Genomic DNA, 19,286 nt, shown 5'->3' on the forward strand with positions numbered 1-19,286 from the left:
GCTGGTAGCACAGTGGGAGCCCCTCCACCATACACACTCTGTCTCGGCGGCCCCTGGAGCCTGCACCTCTTCAGCCACGTCAGCTCTGTGACGGCCTGTCTCTCAGTCCTTGGCCTGGTTCCCGGGGAAGCAAGCGGGCGCAGTGATGTAAGCAAGGTTCCTGGCTGATGAAACCCAGCCCAGGCCCAGGCTGGGAGAGGCCAGAGTCTAATAAGGAAACAATTTAAATCGACAACATCTGCCTGTGCTTCCCCAAAGAGGAGTACGGCCGCCTGGGCCGGGGGGGGCCCACTCCGGGGACCAGTCATAAGGGCCTCCATCCCGGCAACACAGCCAACGTGGCAGTCCGGCAGTGTCTGGCTCCTGCCAGGAATTCAGGGCCTTGCACAGGGGAAGCAACTTGTTACAGTTCTGGCATGGCCAGGCCCCTCCTCCCACGATGAGGCAGCAAGAAGTTCCTAGAAGCCAAACCATTCTGTTCCTGATACTGGAGAGCTCAGAGGAGCCACCCCAGCTGCCCCGACACCCCTTCTTTGTTTCCTGCTGTGAGCCCCGAGGGTGGCCTGGGCTTGGCAGATGGGCTGGGAGTAGTGGTTGGCATCAGCTAGTGACCTGCTGATGTAGGGAGTTGGTGGACAGCATGCTGGAAGCTTCAGAAACTCCAAGACGGAAAAGGCACTGGCCAGGTCACTCAAAGACTCAGGGTTAGGAGGAAGGGTTCTGGACCCAGATATGCCTGGGTTTGAATCCTGCTGCTCCCTAGCCAGTGCTCTTCAAAACCCCACTGAGGGCAGGCGCCGGCATCCCTGTTCTACAAACACATTGCAGCCTCTCTGCTATGGCTTCTGCACCCAAGAGTAAGGTTAGGCAGGTGACTCCAGCTTCCCTACTGCCTGTGGAACACCTGTGAATGCTATTCTCAGTTGATGCCCGTGGGTCACTCCCTCTTGCTCTTACAGCCCAAGAGGAGAGCAGGCCATTGAAGGGATCCAAAGTAAATGTTGGCTTCAGACAAAGTTTAGACAGGCCCATAAAACAAAACAAGACTAAATGGGCACACGAGCCCAGGGGCAAGGACAAGAGGCAGGAGGGGACAGGAAAGCTGGTAATGGGGAACCCAAGGTCGAGAAAGGGAGAGTGTTGACATGTCATGGGGTTGGCAGCCAATGTCACAAAACAATATGAACTGTTTAATTAGTAACTAATTTGCTCTGTAAACCTTCATCTAAAGTACAATAAAAAACAAAGTAAACGTTGGCTTTGACCAAGCACTGGGTGCAACCCCATGCACCTGTGTGAAGGTGCCGCCACCCCCCCAACACGGGCCCGCGTGGCTCCTGTTTCCCACATACCTTCCCCTGTGCCGGGTGCTTCTCAAGGATTTACCCCCCACAGGCAGATTACCATCCACTCCACAGCTGGGGAAACTGACACTTGGTGAGTCCAGGCACTTGCTGCAGGTCACATGGGAGGTGAGGGTGGTTGTACCCCCCAGGCCCCACCTCAGAGTCCACTCCCCACCCCTACCCTGCAGGATCCTCGAGAAAATCTACCAAGGCAGTATGCCGTTTTCAGGGGGTTGTGGCCTCAGGGCGAGTTTGTCACACCGGTGACCCTGGACCCTTCGCTTTGTGGGATGACTCTTCACCAAGAGTCTCAATGACAGAAGAGGTGGCCAAACCCGTCAGGACCTGCTGCTAGTGGGGACCAAGCCAGGTCAAGCTCGGGTCAGAGGGAGACGTGGAAATACACTTCCCAAAAGGCAGACATTGTGAAAGTTTATAATGTTGGCTTCCTGCCTCCTGAGTACTTACTATGGATCAGGCGCTGAGCCGAGAGCTTGACCTCTGGGAATCCACACCCCAGTCCTGGGAGATGGGTACTACTTTCCCCATGTCACAGGAAAAGAAACTAAGGCACAGAACAGGAAAATCACCTGCCCAAGGTCTCACAGCTGGGAAAGGGCAAGGCCATGATTTGACCCCATGACTGTCTGAACCCAGAGCCCCAAACTGGGCACCCATGCTGGGCCTGGGTCAGACTGGTTGATCCAGGAATTCAGAGAAAGAAGTCACAGTTGGCATCATGCTGTGCTGCCATCGCAGCTTCCCCTCCCAGGGCCCACACCTACAGAACACAGAGCTTCAGGGTTGGCTCTGCTCAGGAAATTTGCCTTCTTGCGCCTGCAAGCCTCTCAGCAGGCCCACTCGCAAGTCACAGGAGGCACAGAGGCCGGGGTTCAAAGCTCAGCTCTGCCCCACTGGATGCTTGACCTCTTTGGGCCTGAATGACTCCTGGGGTTGCTGTGAGGGCCCAATGAGAGGAGAAGGCCTGGCACATACAGGTCGGGCACTCAATTAGACTGAGTGGAGGACAAGGACCAGATGCTCAGGAATCACTGGAGAGTGACTTGAGTGTCCATCTGAGATGGATGGTCCAGTAGGAAGCCAGGTATGCAAAGTCCCTAATTGAGCCCCCCACCCAGGACCACGGATCAGGGTATTTCCACAGGCCTTGAACCTGTCCGGGACACTCTGGCAGGGATGCCCAGGGCAGTGGGCAGACAGGTGGCTCAGGCGTGCCCAGGCTGCTCCTGGCTGACTCACACCCAGGTAGTGTTTGATCCACCAGAGGAGGAAGGGAAGAGAGAGGAGGGAACAAGCCCCATTCCTGGGACCTGGTTCCTCAAATGGCTGAACTTGAGTTACGGAGGTGTCCCTGTCCTCTAAGGCCCTAGTGTCCATCCATATCATCCTGAGGGCACGTCTACCCCTTCCAGCAGACTGGACAAATTACTTCCTCTTGGGGCCTCAGTGTGAGGTATGGTGAAATGGAACAAGGCTCCCATCCCCCAGAAAACGCAGGGCCTGGAGGCAGGGCCTTGTCTCGCTCACTGCTGTATCCCCAGTCCCAAGGAGGGCACCTGGTACAGTGGATGCTCAGTAAGAGTCTGATGACTAAGTTAGTGCTCATCACACCCCTGTGCCCAACAAGGGCTGTGTCTAAGCCTTCTTGTACTGACATCTCTGCCTCCAGGGAAAGGAAGGGCCTCCCAGCCATGGGTGGGCTGCATGTTCTCTATCTCTACAGAGTCCAAGAGGTCAGGAGTCATCTCTGGAACTGCCACCCAGGTGTTCCTCCTGATCCACACAGCGTTCCTTGAGGCTCCCTGCCTGGACTTCTGAGGTGCTAAACAGGGACCACTTTGCCAGAGTTACAGCTCCTCATGGGCCTGGTGCAGGCTCAGACCTGTTTTTCCGGCCATCTTCAGCGACTGCCCAAGATTCCAACCACAGGAGGAAGGGCTCAGGGTCAGGAGGGACCATGAGGCCCTGACTCACTATCTTCCCCTCCTCCTGAGACACCTGACTCCTCTGAGGACTCACTGACTGACCTGGGCAATCACTGCCTCTGCCTTGTACTTACTCCGCACAGGTTCACTGAGTACTTACTATGAGCCAGGCCTGCATGGGAAAGAAGGACATCCTAACATGCCTGCACCCACACTGTGCATGGCCATCCTTGCTCAGGTCTCTGCTGTAACCCTTAGGAAGTTCTAGAGCCCAGGGCCACTTGTCATTCAGGGAGAGCAAAGGCCAGTCCTCAAAGAGAGTTCAAGGCCAGAGCAGACAGTAGGCTAATGCTTCCCTTCCCCTGCTGTACTCACAGCAATTCTCTGCAAGATGGATGAGTCTAATGTCTCCCCTACTCATGGGCACTGAAGGCAGGGACTTGTCTTGTCTTTGCTGGGCCCAGGGCAGTGTTCTGGTTCTAGTTATAAATGTTTCCTGAATGAATGAACAAGGGAAGAGAGAAAAGAAACAACTAAAGGGAGAGAAGAGGAAACATGGGTCTTTCTTCTCTCCTCCCACTCCTGGATCCCCTCCAGTAACTACCCTGGATTAATACCAATCACTGCCAGCCTCTCCTGAGCACTCACTTAGGCCAGAGGCTTGTTGGGTATAAAATGGGTTTAATTCATTTACTCCAAGCACCAAGAAGGAGCTTATTGCCCCATTTCACAGATGAAGAAACCAAGGCTCAGAGAGATCGCATGGTCTGGCAGCCTCAGGAGCTCTTCTGAATCACTAACCCCACAGCCCAGCAGTCTCAGCTGGAATTTGCAATAGGCAGAAGGAAAGTCCCCAGCCAGAGAAGACTGCTGGTAGAAGCCAAGATGAATTATTGCCTTGAAAACAGGAATGATGCTTATCAGGTCAGGATGGCTCAGGAGAAGACCTGAGGACCTTCCAGGCTTCCAGGGGCTATAGAAGGTTCCACATTTTTGTCTGAAGGACTCTGGCTCCCAGACACCACCCAAAGGTGTGGGGAGTCTCAAGGTTTGTTTTTGGCAGAGATGTGCACACATCAGTATGCAGCTCAACAGATTCTCATGGTGAACATATTATGTAGCCATTCCCCAAGAAACAGAATATTGTCCTCAGCTGCGTGAAGTCAGCCCCCCGACTCACGGCAACCCTATGCCTAAAGGGATGAGACCACTGTGATCCATAGAGTTTTTCATTGGCTGATTTTTGGGAAGTCGATCACCAGGCCTTTCTCCTTGTCCATCTTAGTCCAGAAGCGCTGCTGAAACCTGGTCTGCATCATAGCAACCCACAAGCCTCCACTGACAGATGGGTGGTGGTTATGCATGAGGTACACTGGCCAGGACCTGAACCTGGGTCTCCCACATGGAAGGTGTGAAATCTACCACTGAACCATCAACATTCCAGGCCCCAGAAGCCCCCTTCCAGTCATGACCTCCTCCTTGACAAAGAGAACACCAGCCTGACTTGTGTCATGATATTTGTTTTTATCAGGAACTTTACATAATAAATAACATCATACAGCGCACTCTTCTCTGGCTTCTTTCACTCAATGTTATGTTTGTGAGATTCATCCTTGCTGTCATGAGTAACAGCGGCTTGTTCATTCTCACTGCCATGTAGCATGCCTCGAGTTTTTGTTTTTAATCATTCCATGAAGACAGAGGTGGGATACCACCCCTCTCAGCTGCTAGCCATCTCCTCTTCTGCAAACTGGAGCCTCAGTGGTCAACATCATCACTGCTGTAGGGGGTTCTAAAACACAAACCTGACTCTATTCCTCCCCAGGATAAGGTCCAGGCCAGCCCACCCCATCCCTACCTCAGCACTCTGTCCCTGCTCTTCCTCTGGTCTGAGCTGCTCTTCTCCCACCCTCCACCAGCTTACCCTACTCACCTCCTCAGGGCCCGCCACCACAGCAATGAACACAAGCAAAACCAGACTGAGGGAAGATTCGATTCATAGGCCTGGTCCACTGGAGGGGGCTCTGAGTCCCCAGGGCCTAGCACTGGCCTCACACATAACAGGTAGCAGAGTGGTAGTGGGGAACTGCCAGTGTGCTGCCCCACACATCTGCGAAGAACCTGTCTCTCTCAGAGGGGAAGTGGTGGGGAGGTGAGAGCACCTCGCATGTGAAGAGCACTCAGGCTTCCGCCTCCCCAAGCACAGAGCTGCCCCTTCTCCCCAGCATCGCCTGCTCCCTTGGCAGGCTTTAGTTTGTTTTGAGCCACTAGGTGCCTGGCTCTGTGCTGAGCACTTTACTGCCTGATCTCTGGTCATCATCACCCCCATCTGATGGAGGGGGACACTGAGGCAGACAGGGCAAGCCCCTTGGCCACGGGCACAGAGCAAACTGGCAAGGTCCAAATGCAGAGCGCGGTCAGGCCACAGCTCCCTCCTCCCCCTATGCTGCTATGACCATCCCCTGCCAAGCAGTCCACCAACAAAGCCTATCGGTGCTGCTAGCTGCCTCTCAACTGCAGCCTCTGAGCCCATGGTGGTGCCCAGCTGCCCGGTGTGCGGGTAAGAGCTGTTCCTGATACGCACTGGCACCACAGGGCACAGGGGTGGGGAGGAGTGGGGTCCCAGCAGCTGACGGTCTAGCACCATCAGCACCCATACTGGTTCTGAGCCAGGGGAGGAAAGTCCCAACCTTAGGCCGGCACTGATCTGCAGCAGGAAGCCCCAAGACAACGAAGGTCACTTCTGCTGCCAAGGGCCCACAGTCTGGGGAAGGAGCTAGAGACATGGCTGGGAATTGCAGTGCTTCGAGATGAGGGCCCATAGGGGGTGAACAAGCCCAAAAGAGGCCAGAGAGGGCTTGTCAGAAGAGGTGGCTTCTGGGCTGCGCAGGATTTCAACCAGGTGAAGAAGTGGGGGAAGGGATCTTAAGGAAAAAGTAACTGCACGACCAAAGGCACAAAACTAGAAGAGTAAGAGGAGGTCACAGAAGCAGAGATGAGGACCAGGAGGGGCAGGGGACTCCCACCCACTGAGGGGCCCTGGCTTTCTGACCCACTCCCCTACCCCCTTAGCAGGTTGCCAGCCAGTGGCCCCCATCTAGTCTAGGGAGCTGTCATCTGCTGCCAGAGTGGGTCCCAGAGATGGCTTGCCCACTCCTGCAGGCAGAAGCTTTTCCAGGCTGGCCAGACCAGCCCAGCCCAGCCAACCCAGTAGAAAGCTCAAGACCTCAACAGGATGTAGCTGAGTACCCCATCGCTGCAGGTTCAAGTCAATGGGGGCAAGAGGACGTGGACATCACTGGGGACCCTGAGCTCCAACCCTGGCTCCTAAAACACCAGGTGTGCTCTTCGTTCACATCTACCCCTGTGGAGGGCAGAGAGCCCAGTGCAGGAAGTGCCCTCTCCCTGCAGCACCCAGAAGAATCATAAAACAGAGTCAGCGCTTTAGTCCTGGCTCACAGGGAAGTGCCAGCTCCCACAGAGGGGCAACTGAGGCGCACCATCCGGCCCACCGCTGCGACTCTGCCCCAGGACCGGAGAACAACCGTAGCATGTATGGTGTGTCTGCCACGTGCCAGGAGCTGAGCTGGACGTCTGACAGGCATTATCTCATTGCCTCCCCCCAAAATGCTACGAGGCAGGCCCCAGCAGCCTCATTTCATAGGGAAGGTCACTGAGGCTTAGGAGCTAAATCCCTTGCCCAAGGTGGCACAATAGTGAGTGGCAGAGGCAAGACCAGAGTGTCAATGTGCATTGCCACTGTCTCCCTCTGCCTGAACAAACCCACTCTTCCCTCAGAGCATCCATGTGGGGCTCCTTCTTCCCAACCACTGAAAGGGGTCAGCAGAAGGGGGCTGTGGCCTGGCCACTCCCAGCTGACAGCTGGGCAGGGCAGGAGGGTGGGTGGCTGCGGGCCTGCACACTAGAGCTGTTCTAAGCCCTGGGGGCCGAGAGAGGCTCAGAGTAAAGACCACCACAGGCCCCAAGCAAACACTAAGACCGGGCAGCTTCAGGCCACACCAAGGCCTCCTGCAGCACAGTCTGACTTCACGGGCAACCAGCAGGTCTAGGGAGTGGCTGACCTCAGACCACAGAGCACATCTGGGCATCTGGGGGCAGGTGCACCCTCCCCACAATCCAAAGCACTTGCCAGGCAAGGTGACTAATGAGGAGAGACACACTCCCCTGTCCCACCCAACCTTGAGTTCCAGGTCTCTTTGTAAGCAAATTTGATGTCTCCATCCTGCTTAAACCTTTCCATGGCTCCCTGGTGACATGAAGATAAATCTCAACTCTTTACTGTGATTGCTGAGGGTATTACTGCCCATCCCCAGAAGCAGGGTAAGCAGCCATAGGGTTACCACACGTCGGTCACCAGACTGCACATACCAAGTGCCCAGGCTCCCAAGCCCATGAGAAGACATGCTAGCAGCTCTTCTAGGACCAAGGAAGCGCTGTCTGAATGCAAATCACGACCTCCAGGTACTGAGCGAGCAGGGTTCAAAGGTGCTGAGGGACAGTCTCTTAGTCACCCCAGGCCAAACAGGGCCTGCAGGCTTGGTTGCTGCTAAGGGTCCCTGGCCACAGCAGCTCCCAGGAGAGAGCCAGAAGCGAGGAACAGGCCTTGGAGAATAACCTTGGCTTCATGGAGCCAGATCACCTCAGGTCAGGGCTGCTGGCAGTTGCCAGGTTGGCGGGCAGGCAGAAAAGGCTGCCAAGGCAGCACCTGCCAATGGTGTGGCCAACTGGCATCAAAGGCCAGGTCCAAGAAGCATACACCAAGGCCAGGCACAGGCTGGGCGGCTCCAGGTCTCGCCACGGCCACCAGCAGCATGGTCTGATCTTGCAGGGAGCCAGTAACTGGCCTGTTGCCACAGCCTCACCGCCCAGGGTGGCCTCTGAGGCCTCACAGCCTCGCCCTGCCCACTTCTCCTGCCAGCAGGACTTCTTTCCACAAGCCACCTTGCCTCCTCAGGCATTCCCATGGGATGCCTCCCATAGAGGCCTCCAGGGGACCAGGTTTGGCCAAGTGAAACAAGGGAAATTGGTATGGGTGGGGACCCAAAGATATGCAGTGGGATCAAGAGGAGGTGAGAGCAAGCCGGCCTGCCTGAGGAGGCAGCTGTATGGTCCTTGCAGCCTAAGGCTGCCATGTGGCACCAGCACCAAGACTTCCAACTTAAAATAAATGCAAACTCTGGATTTTTATGTGATCCAAAACCTTTAGAGGTCAACAAAACCCTGGCTACATTTGGTCACTGAGCACTCTCTGAATGTCCATTTCCCAACATCTACTACTGCTCAGCATGGTGCCAGCACTTCAGAACAAGGAAACCAACCTGCCTACTTGGCTTTCCAAAACTCTTTCCAGTTTGCCCACTCCCCTCTCTCTCCCTGCCACCACCCACCCAGGCCAGGCCAGCACTGCCCACGCAACTGACTCCATATGTCCCTCACTGAGTACAGGTCAGGCCCTGTTGCATCTTCCCCTGGCAGCCAAGAACCACCGTTCTAATTGTCAAACCTGTCCAAATCGCTTGTCTGCCCCTCAGCAGGACCCCCAAGGCCATGAATGGTCCTGCCTAGCCTGGCCACCCTCCATCTTCATTTACTCCAGCCTCTCCTATATACTAACCACACCAGCCCCTTGGCAGGGGACCACTGGGACCAACTGTCTCCTCCTCCTCCCTCTCTACATTCTCAGCCTCCAAAGCCCAGGTCATACAACACTTGCTCTGTGAAGGAAAATGATGTCTTCTTCTCCTCAGTGGTCCCAGTGCACGTTTACGTGCTTCCCTCGCCCCGCTCAGGCCTGAGGGACAGAACCATGTGTCCATCTCCTCACTAAGATATGTCTGAGAGCAGGCCTCCTAGTATGGTGGCTTCAAGTGGGATTCCACAGCTTTTTCCAAGGAGGGAGGGAGCGGGGCTCAGAGAAGTAGAGGCCCTGGCCAAGCCTATGGTGTGTATGGAAAGATCATTTTACTAGCATCCCAGGGCTGGGCCCAGGTGCAGAGCCGACCTGTCCAAAGCCTTCTTCATGCCCAAGGAATCCCAAACATCCCTCAGAGGCCTCTCATCCTGGCTGGCATGATGCCAGGCACACAGAAGGTAGGTAGTATACCTGTAGTTGAGAGCAGGTACACACTCCTTCAACAGGTAACCAAACAAAAAACCAAACCCACTGCCGTCGAGTCGATTCCGACTCATAGCGACCCTATAGGACAGAGTAAAACTGCCCCACAGAGTTTCCAAGGAGCACCTGGTGGATTTAACTGCCGACCTCTTGGTTAGCAGCCGTAGCACCTAACCACTATGCCGCCAGGGTTTCCACAGGTAGTTCCCCAAAAATCACAGTGAAAAGCCAACTGAGGATTCAAAGTTACCAAAGAAAAAAAGGGGGAGGGAGGCTGCATCAAGTCACAAACTCAGCTTTTTGGACAGCCTGACACACAAGAACAGAGCAAGAGGAGTCACCTGAAGGGCCCCTCCTCTCCTGGGCCAGACTGCCCCCTTCATACAAAGAGGGGTACTAAGGCACAGGGGACAGAGGTCAGGGCCAGCTCAGAGTCTACCCAGCTGTACCATTAGCTCCTCCTATGAATTGACCCTGGGCCAGTCATTCTCTGCCCTGGGCCTTAGTTTCTCTATATGTTGGCTCAGAGAATACTCTGTTTGTCTTCTCCAGAGAGGACTCACTGCGAGTTGAGTCTGCTCCTCCCTCATGTTTCCATCCCCTGGCACTACCAGCCACGTGCACGGGGCAGCCACAGGACCGGTGCCAGCTTGAAGCAGAGACCTCTTGGGAATTTTGGGATTATTTCTGTCTGAAGACTGCCTTGGACAGGGTGGCTGGAGACTGCAGGCCTGTCTCCTGCCCCACCCTGGTAAGACCAGGGCCTGGCCCATCACTTCCCAACTAGCCAGACTTGGCTGGGGCTCCTGCATCTCTCCTGGGAACCCTGGGGAAAGCCTGGCAGATGCCATTTGGATGCACCGGCCTGGTAGGGTTCCAGGGCAGGGATCTGACAAGTGCCCATTGTAGCCTGGTGCCAGCTCATGCCTGGCCCCAAGTCCATGGCAGTGACTCTAGTCCCACCCCCACCTTATGGCCCTGGGGATCCTTTTCCTTGGATCTCAAAAGTCCTGGCTCGGTGCCTCCAAACTATCCAAACCTGGTCTTTCTGTACCATTCAACTCACTGAAAAGAACATCTGGGGGATGTCATGGGGGTCTGTAGCTACTTCTAACACTCTGCCACCAAGGCAACAAGGGACTTTGGACTGGACTTGCCCAAATTTAAATCATATCCCCATGACTCCCTAGCTGTATGACATGGGCCTAGCCACTTTAGCTCTCTGGACCCCAGTTTCCTCATCTATAAATGGAGATAATGCCATCAGCTCATGGGGCTATTGAGGACTCAAGGGATCACACATTTGAGGTGCTCAGCAAGCCCCTGGTGTACAGCAAATGCACAATCAAAAGTGGTTCAAACGCTTAGGAATAAATCTAACCAGGGACGTGACGGACTCATACAATGAAAACTATAAAACACTGCTGAAGGAGATTAAAGAAGACTTAAATGGAAAGATGTTCCACGTCCATAGAATAGAAGACTTAATATCGTTAAGATACCAATACTTCCCAAAGCAATCTACAGATTCAAGGCAATCCTGATAAAAATTCTAACAGCCTTCTTTACAGAACTAGAAAAACCAATTGTCAATCCTCAGCTTTATATGGAATGCCAAGAGGCCCTGAATAGCTAAAACAATGAGAGAGAACAAAGTAGGAGGACTCACAGTTCCTGATTTTAAAACATACTATACAGCTACAGGAATCAAAACCGCCTGGTATTGGTGTAACAACAGTCACATAGACCAATGAAATAGAATTGAAAGTCCAGAAACAAACCCACACATCTATGGTCAACTGACTTTTGACAAGGGTAATAAGTCTATTTGATGAGGAAAGAAGGGTCTCTTCAATAAATGGTGCTGGGAAAATTGGGTTTCCACATGCAGAAAAATGAAACAGGATCCATGTCACACCATGCACAAATTCAAGATGGATTAAGGACCTAAATTTGTAAACTAAATCCATAAAATTCTTAGAAGAACACGTAAGGGCAACACTGCCAAGCCTAGCTTTCAGCAATGGATTATTTACTACAATAACAAAAGCACAAACAGCAAAAGACAAAATAAATAAATGGGATCTTATAAAAATTAAAAACCTTTATTCATCAAAAAACTTTACCAAAAAGTGAAAAGACAAGCTACGAACTGGGAGAATATCTTCGGAAATCATATCTCTAACAAGAATCTAATAACCAAAATACATATAAAACTTCCACAACTTAACAAAAAGATAAATAACCCAATCATAAAATGGGTAAAGGACCTGAGTAGACATTTCACCAAAGAGGACATTCAAATGGACACTAAACACATGAAAAGATGCTCAGTATCATTAACCATCAGAGAGATGCAAATCAAAACCACAATGAGATACCATAAGATAAACAAAACAAATAAACAGAAAATAACAAATGTTGGTGAAGATGTGGGGAAATCGGAACATTTATCCATTGCTGGTAGGAATGCAAAATGGTACAGCCGTTGTGGAAACCAGCGTGCTGGTTCCTCAAAAAAACTAAAAATAGAACTAGCATACCCAAACCCAAAAAATGGGTTTGGGTATGCTAGTTCGATTTTTAGCATATGACCCAGCAATTCCACTCCTAGGTATATACCCAAAAGACTTGAAAGCAGATACTCAGAGACTTGTCCACCAATGTTCACTGCAGCACTACTCACAATAGCCAAAAGGTGGAAACAACCTAAATGCCCATCTGCAGAAGAATGGATAAACAAAATGCAGTACATACATACAATGAAATACTACTCAGCCAGCAGGAGAAATGAAGTCTTGATATATTATTCTATGGTATGGATGGAGCTTGAAGACATTATGCTGACTGAAATAACCCAATCACAAAAGGACAAATATGTACCTCACTTGTATAAAAAAGACAAGAAAACGCAAATATACAGAGACCAAAGTTTATTAGTGGTTAGCAGGGGTAGGAAGAAGAGGGAAGTAGGGGGTTAACAGTGATGGAAAAAACACTAATTAAGGGTAGGGTTGCACAGCTGATTATTGTAATTGCTGTCAAAAAGCTGTACACCTGTAAAAAGTTGAATTGGCAAAAGTTGTGCAATAAATACATTTACAACAATAACACACACACACATAAGAAAAGAGTAGCTGCTGAGGCTGCTAATGTAGAGCTAAACACCTCATGGGATTTAGTTTCTTAGTTTGGAGGTTCAGGGTCATGGTTTCACGGGACATCACAGTTAATTGGCCTAATAATATGTTTAGCGCTTCTGTTCTACCTCCTATTTTGTTGCACAGTGCCTAGGGTCTTAAAAGCTTGCAAGCAGCCATCCAAGGCACAACAATTGATCTCTACTCACCTGGAGCAACAGAGGAAGAAGGAGAGTCAGGAATAGGAGGAGGATATGGGATGTGAGGCTAACTGCCTCCATGAATAACTGCCTCTTTTGCCATGAGACCAAAACTGGATGGTGCCCAGCCACCATTACTCAACACTCTGATCAAAGAGTCCATAGATGAATTTTGATCAAAAGGGGGTAAGTGCAGAACAGAATTTCAAATTCTCATGGGCTCTAGACTTTCTGGAGCTGTGGAAGGTGGATGAACTCCTGAAACTATTGCTCTGAGATAATCTTGAAACCTTAAACCAAAAATATCCCCTGAAGTCATATTAAAACTGATAACTAGTAAATAGGTCTGCCTCCAGCATTATCAGTTGGAATCAACTCAATGGCAATGGGCTTGGTTTTTTGGTTTGAGCATTTTGCTCTTTTAAGAACTATCTATACAGGATCAAATTGACAACAGCAACTCTAAAGACTAGATAGGAACCTTAGGAGGCAGTGAGTTTGTTAGTGAGGGAGAAGCAATTCAGAAAAGGGTGAGAATAGTTGCACAACTTGAAGAATGTAATCAATGTTACTAAATTATACATGTAGAAACTGTTGGTGTATTTTTGCTGTGCATATTCTCAACAACAAAATAAAATTTAGAGGAAAAAAAGGTGTTTCAAGATGTAATGATAAATCATTCTTTTTCTCATTCTGCCATTTACCAGCTGGGTGACCTTCAGCGTGTGGCTTCACCTCTCTGGCCTCAGTGGCCTTCTGGATGGCTGAGAGGATTAACAGAAATATCATTTTCAAACCCCCCAGCACAGCACCTGGCACGAAGTACAGGCACTCAAAATATGCTGACTGTGAGGATGATTATTCATAATGAGGCCTTAGAAAGATGAGGCTGAAGAAGAGCCCAAAGTACCACCTGTTCTACCTGCTCAAATTGGGTCAGGTCGGAGCTGTGTACCCAGCAGCTGTCACGGAACCCAAAACGGAAACACTCCAGCTAGGTGGGTGGTGCTGCAGGGGGGGGACCAGGCTCACTCTGACACCACCCATGCTGCTACCACTGGGTCTCTGGGCCATCTTGGGGGTCTCTGGGTAGGGGGGAATATGCCACTGGATATGGCCCTGACACTACCCCAATTCAACAACAATAGGGCACTGGCTATTTGGAGAGATGGGCTGTGACGCAGGGCTTCTACGCTACAGGCCAGGCTGGGGTATGGTGAAGGCAAGGCAAGAACCCAAAAACCACCCTCTCTTGGGTTAAGTCCCACACCCCAGGAAAAGCCAAACCAGCACAAAACTAACTTTAGGTCCCAATGTCACTGTAGGCTCTCTCAGCAAACAGGTACCCAGCACCCTCTAAGCGCCCAGCCTTGGAGGCCTCAACATTAGCTCTTTCCTCCTCAGCCTCACTCAGGTTTCACCCAGGATGAGGGCTGGGAGAGGCTGTTTGGGCTCAGCCAGTTCGAGGAATCTGTGTCTCCTTGCCAACAGAGAAGAAGGGGAGGCAGAGGTGAAATCTGAATGCTGTGGGCCAAGGCCTGGAACTTTCCAGACTTTCCCAGATACAGAAGCAGGTTTAGGGTGGACGGAAAGTCCTATAGGTAGGGGAACAGAGGCTCCAGGGCCTAGGAGATCAGGCAAAAACTCAGTCTGGAGCTTGATATTAATTCCTTGGTGGTATCCAAGACCCTGCCCCTCAACACACATGCAGGCCCCCTGCAGAATCTACCTGGTCACTCTAAGATACGGAAGGAGCTGGGGCCTGGGACTTACTACCCATAGTAACCTCAACTGCTGCAGTACTTTACCTGGTATGTGGTATATATGGTATCCCCTGCTTTTCAAAAGTTTGCTTTATGCCACTTTGCTTTTACAAAAGACCTACGTTAGTACGTGTTTTTGCTAATGAAAAGAAATCCAAAGAGGATTTTCACTTTTACAAGAAAAGGTGAAAAGCGGAAATAGCGTTCAGCATTTGTTTTGTACCAGCACACACCCAGAGCAGTGAGAGTGGGGTTGCCAAGCTCCTTCTCCAGGAACTACACTCAGCATCTCATCATCAAGCTGCCATAGCTTTGAACTGTGTCTGCAAGCCTCTCTGTTTTGTCTCAATTTATTTTGTGCATCTGTTAGCAAGATGTGTCCAAAGGTATCAGAAAAGCCTAAGAGAGATCATAAGGGTTTTATGTGTTACTTGGTATGATTTGGCAGGTTATTTTTTGGGTCTTGGGAACATTCAAAAAATTTTCTCATATAAATCATCGGTAATTGCTTCTTCACTTTACACCATTTTGGCTTACGAAAGATTTCATAGAACTGCTCTACTTTCAGTTAGTGGAGGAAACCTGTATTATCCACTCCCCATCACAAGCCTAGGGAGGGTCTGATTTCCCCATTTTACAGAAAAGGAGACTGAGACTCAGAGGCAGAACAGGGTAGTGGTTAAAAGCACACCCTGAGTTTGAATGAATCTGGGCTCCAACATATCAACTCAGGCAAGTCGCTCCCTCTCAGAGCCTCGGTGTCCATTTCTGTAAAATGAGGATAATAATCTCACTCTCCCCTCCCCACCTCTGCTCCATGGCACAGTCACGGGGTTAAATGAGAAGTACTTATAAAATGGGGAACACAGCACCCATAAATGCTGGCTCTTAGAATCAGAGAGGCTAGGTAATTTGCCCAAGGTCACACAGCCAGTGAATGGCAGACTATAGGCCCTAGCTCCGGACACAGCCTTAGGCCCGTTTGGGTGGCTGCAGACAGCCGGCTTCCCAAGCAACTGAGGACGGTCCCTGCCCCCACTGAGAAGGGCAGGCTGTCCGAATTCCTCAGATAAGTGGCTCCCAGCAGAGCGGGGAGCCTCCAGGCCTCAGCAGCGGCCAGAGCACACAGAAAGGGCGTCCTATCCTGCCCACACAGAGATTCCCAAACTTGGAGTAGGCTACACACTTCTTTCCCTTCCTCCAGCAGTGCATTCAACCTCCGGATTCATCCAACAGGTCCCCAAACAGGCCAAGTTAGATTGTCAACTGCCACCTGCAAGGTTCCTGGCAAGCCACTTCTTCCTCCCTCTGGGCCTTGGTTTCCAGGTCTACAGCACACACCCTCACCCTTGAACAGTGAGCCAGCTCTGACTAACTGAACTCACAAGGAAGCCTGAAGGAGCAAAGGGACATACCAGGGAAGAGAACTAGCATGTCCCAGGCATTGGACCAGGCTCTGCATTGCATTATCTTTCACTGAAACTTCAGAGCTCTCTGAGAAGGGACTTGTATTAGGCCTGTTTTCCAGAAGAGGAAACTGAGGCCCAGAGAGTGATTGAACCAGGATTTGAACTCCCATCTGTTAGATTCCAAGGGTCTCTCCTGAGCAGGCCAGAACTAGGTTGGGGGGGAGGGGACCCAACCAGCTGGGCATAGTCCAGGAACTCTGTCACCTTCAGCAATAAGCTGGGCAGCTGGACCTGCCAGGATGGGGAGGGACACAAAACCCAACTGGAAAGAGCCTCTTTCAGAGCAGACAGCAGCCTCCTGTACAAGGATATTTGCAATGCAAAGTAGCCCAGCTCTAGCCAGAAAGGGACTCAGTGGGGACTCAAACCCAGTGCCATCCGGTGGATTCCGACTCATAGCGGCTCTATAGGACAGAGCAGACCTGCCCCATAGAGTTTCCAGGGAGCGCCTGGCGGATTCGAACTGCCGTCCCTTTGGTTAGCAGCTGTAGCATTTAACCACTACGCCACATTAAACCAAAAAAAAAAAAAAAAAAAAAACCCACTGCCATCGAGTCGATTCCAACTCATAGCGGCCCTATAAGGCAGAATAGAACTGCCGCATAGAGTTTCCAAGGAGCACCTGGCAGATTCGAACTGCTGACCTTTTGGTTAGCAGCCATAACACCTAACCACTATGCCACTATGCCACATTGGGAGGGCCAAAATCCAGTCACCTCCCTCCAGCCACCCAAGGCCTTCCCAGCCACTGGGGAGTGCTGGGAAACCTGCGGCTGGTGAAGGCTCTAAATCATATGACATCTCAAGTGGCCAGCTGGGGTGCAAGGGCAAGTGGGGGGGCTGTTCCAGGTGGCATCCCTCCCCCTACCATCCTCTGAAGGCACAAACTCCATTGGGCTCATTGGGCAAGTCTGTAGAATAGGTCTACTGAGGGCTGCATGCAGGGCCCCAAGCGCGGGCTGAAAGAATAGACCCCCCAGATATCCAGCCGGTCACCTGCAGCCCGGCACCCTGCCCGCTTCTTCAGGCCCAAGCCTCCCAATCGGCCAGTCCAGCATTGTGCAATCCCTTGAAGACACACATACACAATCCACAGGACTCTCCCTGGCCCCCAAAGGGGCCCTTTCACTCTTGCCAAGTGGATGTGTTTCGCTCATCACTCCCCTCCCCTCCAGGCACCAGGCTTCCACAGGGGCCACAACCACCCCCAGCTCCTACCTTGACGACAAGCTGACAAAATCCCCGCCATCCAGCAGCCGGACCTTGCAGAAGAGGACCCCGTTCACGAAGGGGACCGCAGTCAGCTCTTCCAGGGTAAAAGTGGTTTGGAATTTGAATTTCTTCTTTTTCATCAAGAAAGCCATGGGCGAGTTCCCTGAGTCTGAAGCCCCGAAGGCCAAGGAAAAAAAGGGGGCAGAAATCCCCAGGATTCCTTTCCCTACACCACACCCCCTCCTCAAAACACTAGAGCAGGATCCCGCCCAAAAGGTGGCGGAGGCGGCAGAACGGGTGGGGGTCTGAGTGTCCAGTCCAGTTCGCGGGTCAGCTGGCTTCACCCGCGGGGGGCCGGAGCTCGGAGGGGCTCGGAGCGGCCGGGGGCTTCACCGGCATGTAAACAGCGGGGCATGGCCCAGTAGGCAAGAGCAGGGGTGACTGGCGGTGCGCGAGCGGCCGCGCTGGCGGGCAGCATCCCGAGCCGCGGTCCCCGGGGAGCTCACGCCGCGCGACCAGGCGCGGCGGGCGGACCGGTGAGACTGAAAGCGACTGGGAGACCGGCGAGGCTGAGGGCTGAGGGCGGCCCCGCCCCCGCCCCGTTGGCGGCCGGGGGAGGCACCCTCGCCGCGCACACGCCCCCGCACCTGGATGCCAGGCGGCCTGCGCAGGTGAGTGCAGGGGTAAGCTGAGAGCACCCCCAGGGGGCGGCCGGGAGCTCGGGGGAGGGCCTCTCCAGGAGACACGTCGGGGGCGCTCCGGACCGGGGTCTCCGGTCCGGAGTCCGCGCTCAGGCCGGGAACGTCCGGTCGTCAGCCTCCTCCGGGCGGGCCCCGGGCCCGGCCCTGGGCAGCGGGGACGCTGCCTCCTACTCGGTCCTGGATCCCGCGCTGGGGGCCCTGGCGGAGCTGAGGCACCTCTCCGGCCCGGCCGGTGGCGCTCACCTCGCCCGCCGCCTCTGCCCAGCACCCCGTGAGCAGCAGCGCTGCCGCCTGCGCCCCCGACGTCGCTGCCGCTGCCCGCCCAAGCCCGACGCTGCGCGGCGCCGCTGCGAGAATGCCGAGGCCCTGCGCGGCCGCCCGCGGAGCCGCCGCTGAGCGCGGGAGGGGCGGGGCGCCGGCGGCCCAGCCTGCCCGTGATTGGGCGGCCCGGCGGGGCGGGAGCGGAGCAGCGTCCCTGTTTCCGATTGGTGGATGGCGGCGTGAGGCGGGACTCGCGGGAGACAGAGGCGGCTAAGAGCCTTGTGATTGGTGTGCTGCACAGCTGGGTCCGCCTCCTCCGCTGGGGCGGGGCGGAGGGAAAAGAAGAGGGGCCCCGGGAAGGCTGTGGGAGGTCGCGGGGCGGGGAGCTGGGTCTGCTTGGGCAGGGAGGAAAGCGCGAGTAGAAGAAAAGAAGAAACAATGAGGAGGAGAAACGGTATGAAAACTATCGCTGGAACGGCCTTCCAGTATTCCTGCAGATTTCAGGCCCAGAAGATAGTCCCATTTTTTCAGAAAACTGACTTGCAGAGGGGTAACCGGGACTGGACCCAAGTCTTTCGTCTCCAAATCTTAACTTTAGAGCACTGAAAAGTGTCTGAATAGGCTTCACCGAGGTGACACAACCTTGTGACCCAGCTTCTTTCATCCCAAGCTGTTATCCAAGCCTTTTACTGTCGTTTAGTTTCTTGCCTAGTTATAGCTTGTTTCCCTGACTGGATTACCTAGTTGCTCTGGAGGCAGGGACTGCTTCCAGAGCCTCGTATCTCCTGACACAAAGAAGGCACTCGACGTACTGTATAGTTCATTCATGCAGGTCCCAAATGTTTAGCGGGTAATCTGCTCTGAACCAGGCTCTGGGACTTAACATGAGCGCCATGGGCCTGCCCTCTCCAGGCTCAAGATAGAGAAACAGATGAGGACACAGGCAGTTGTAAATCTGATGGATAAGAGCTGTAATACTGGACATGCAGTAGTCTAGAAAGAAGTATAGCCACAGTGCTCCTTGGAAGGGAGGATGGTGAGATTTCATCTCATGTACTTCGCACATGTTATCAGAAGGGACCAGTTCTTGGAGAAGGACGTCATGCTTGGTA

General features: G+C 52.8%; 1 protein-coding gene across 1 annotated transcript in view; it reads right to left on the reverse strand.

The window, feature by feature from the left end:
* Window positions 1–17,368, reverse strand: part of EEIG1 (estrogen-induced osteoclastogenesis regulator 1) — a 44,835-nt gene extending 27,467 nt beyond the window's left edge. Inside the window, exon 1 of the mRNA XM_049895493.1 lies at window positions 17,219–17,368. Within this exon, the coding sequence (XP_049751450.1) occupies window positions 17,219–17,364 (146 nt within the window). The 5' untranslated portion in view covers window positions 17,365–17,368. The remainder of the gene's footprint in view (window positions 1–17,218) is intronic.
* Between the last annotated feature and the right edge of the window lie 1,918 nt (window positions 17,369–19,286).

The sequence above is a fragment of the Elephas maximus genome, chromosome 9, assembly GCF_024166365.1.
Source record: "Elephas maximus indicus isolate mEleMax1 chromosome 9, mEleMax1 primary haplotype, whole genome shotgun sequence".
NCBI lineage: Eukaryota > Metazoa > Chordata > Mammalia > Proboscidea > Elephantidae > Elephas > Elephas maximus.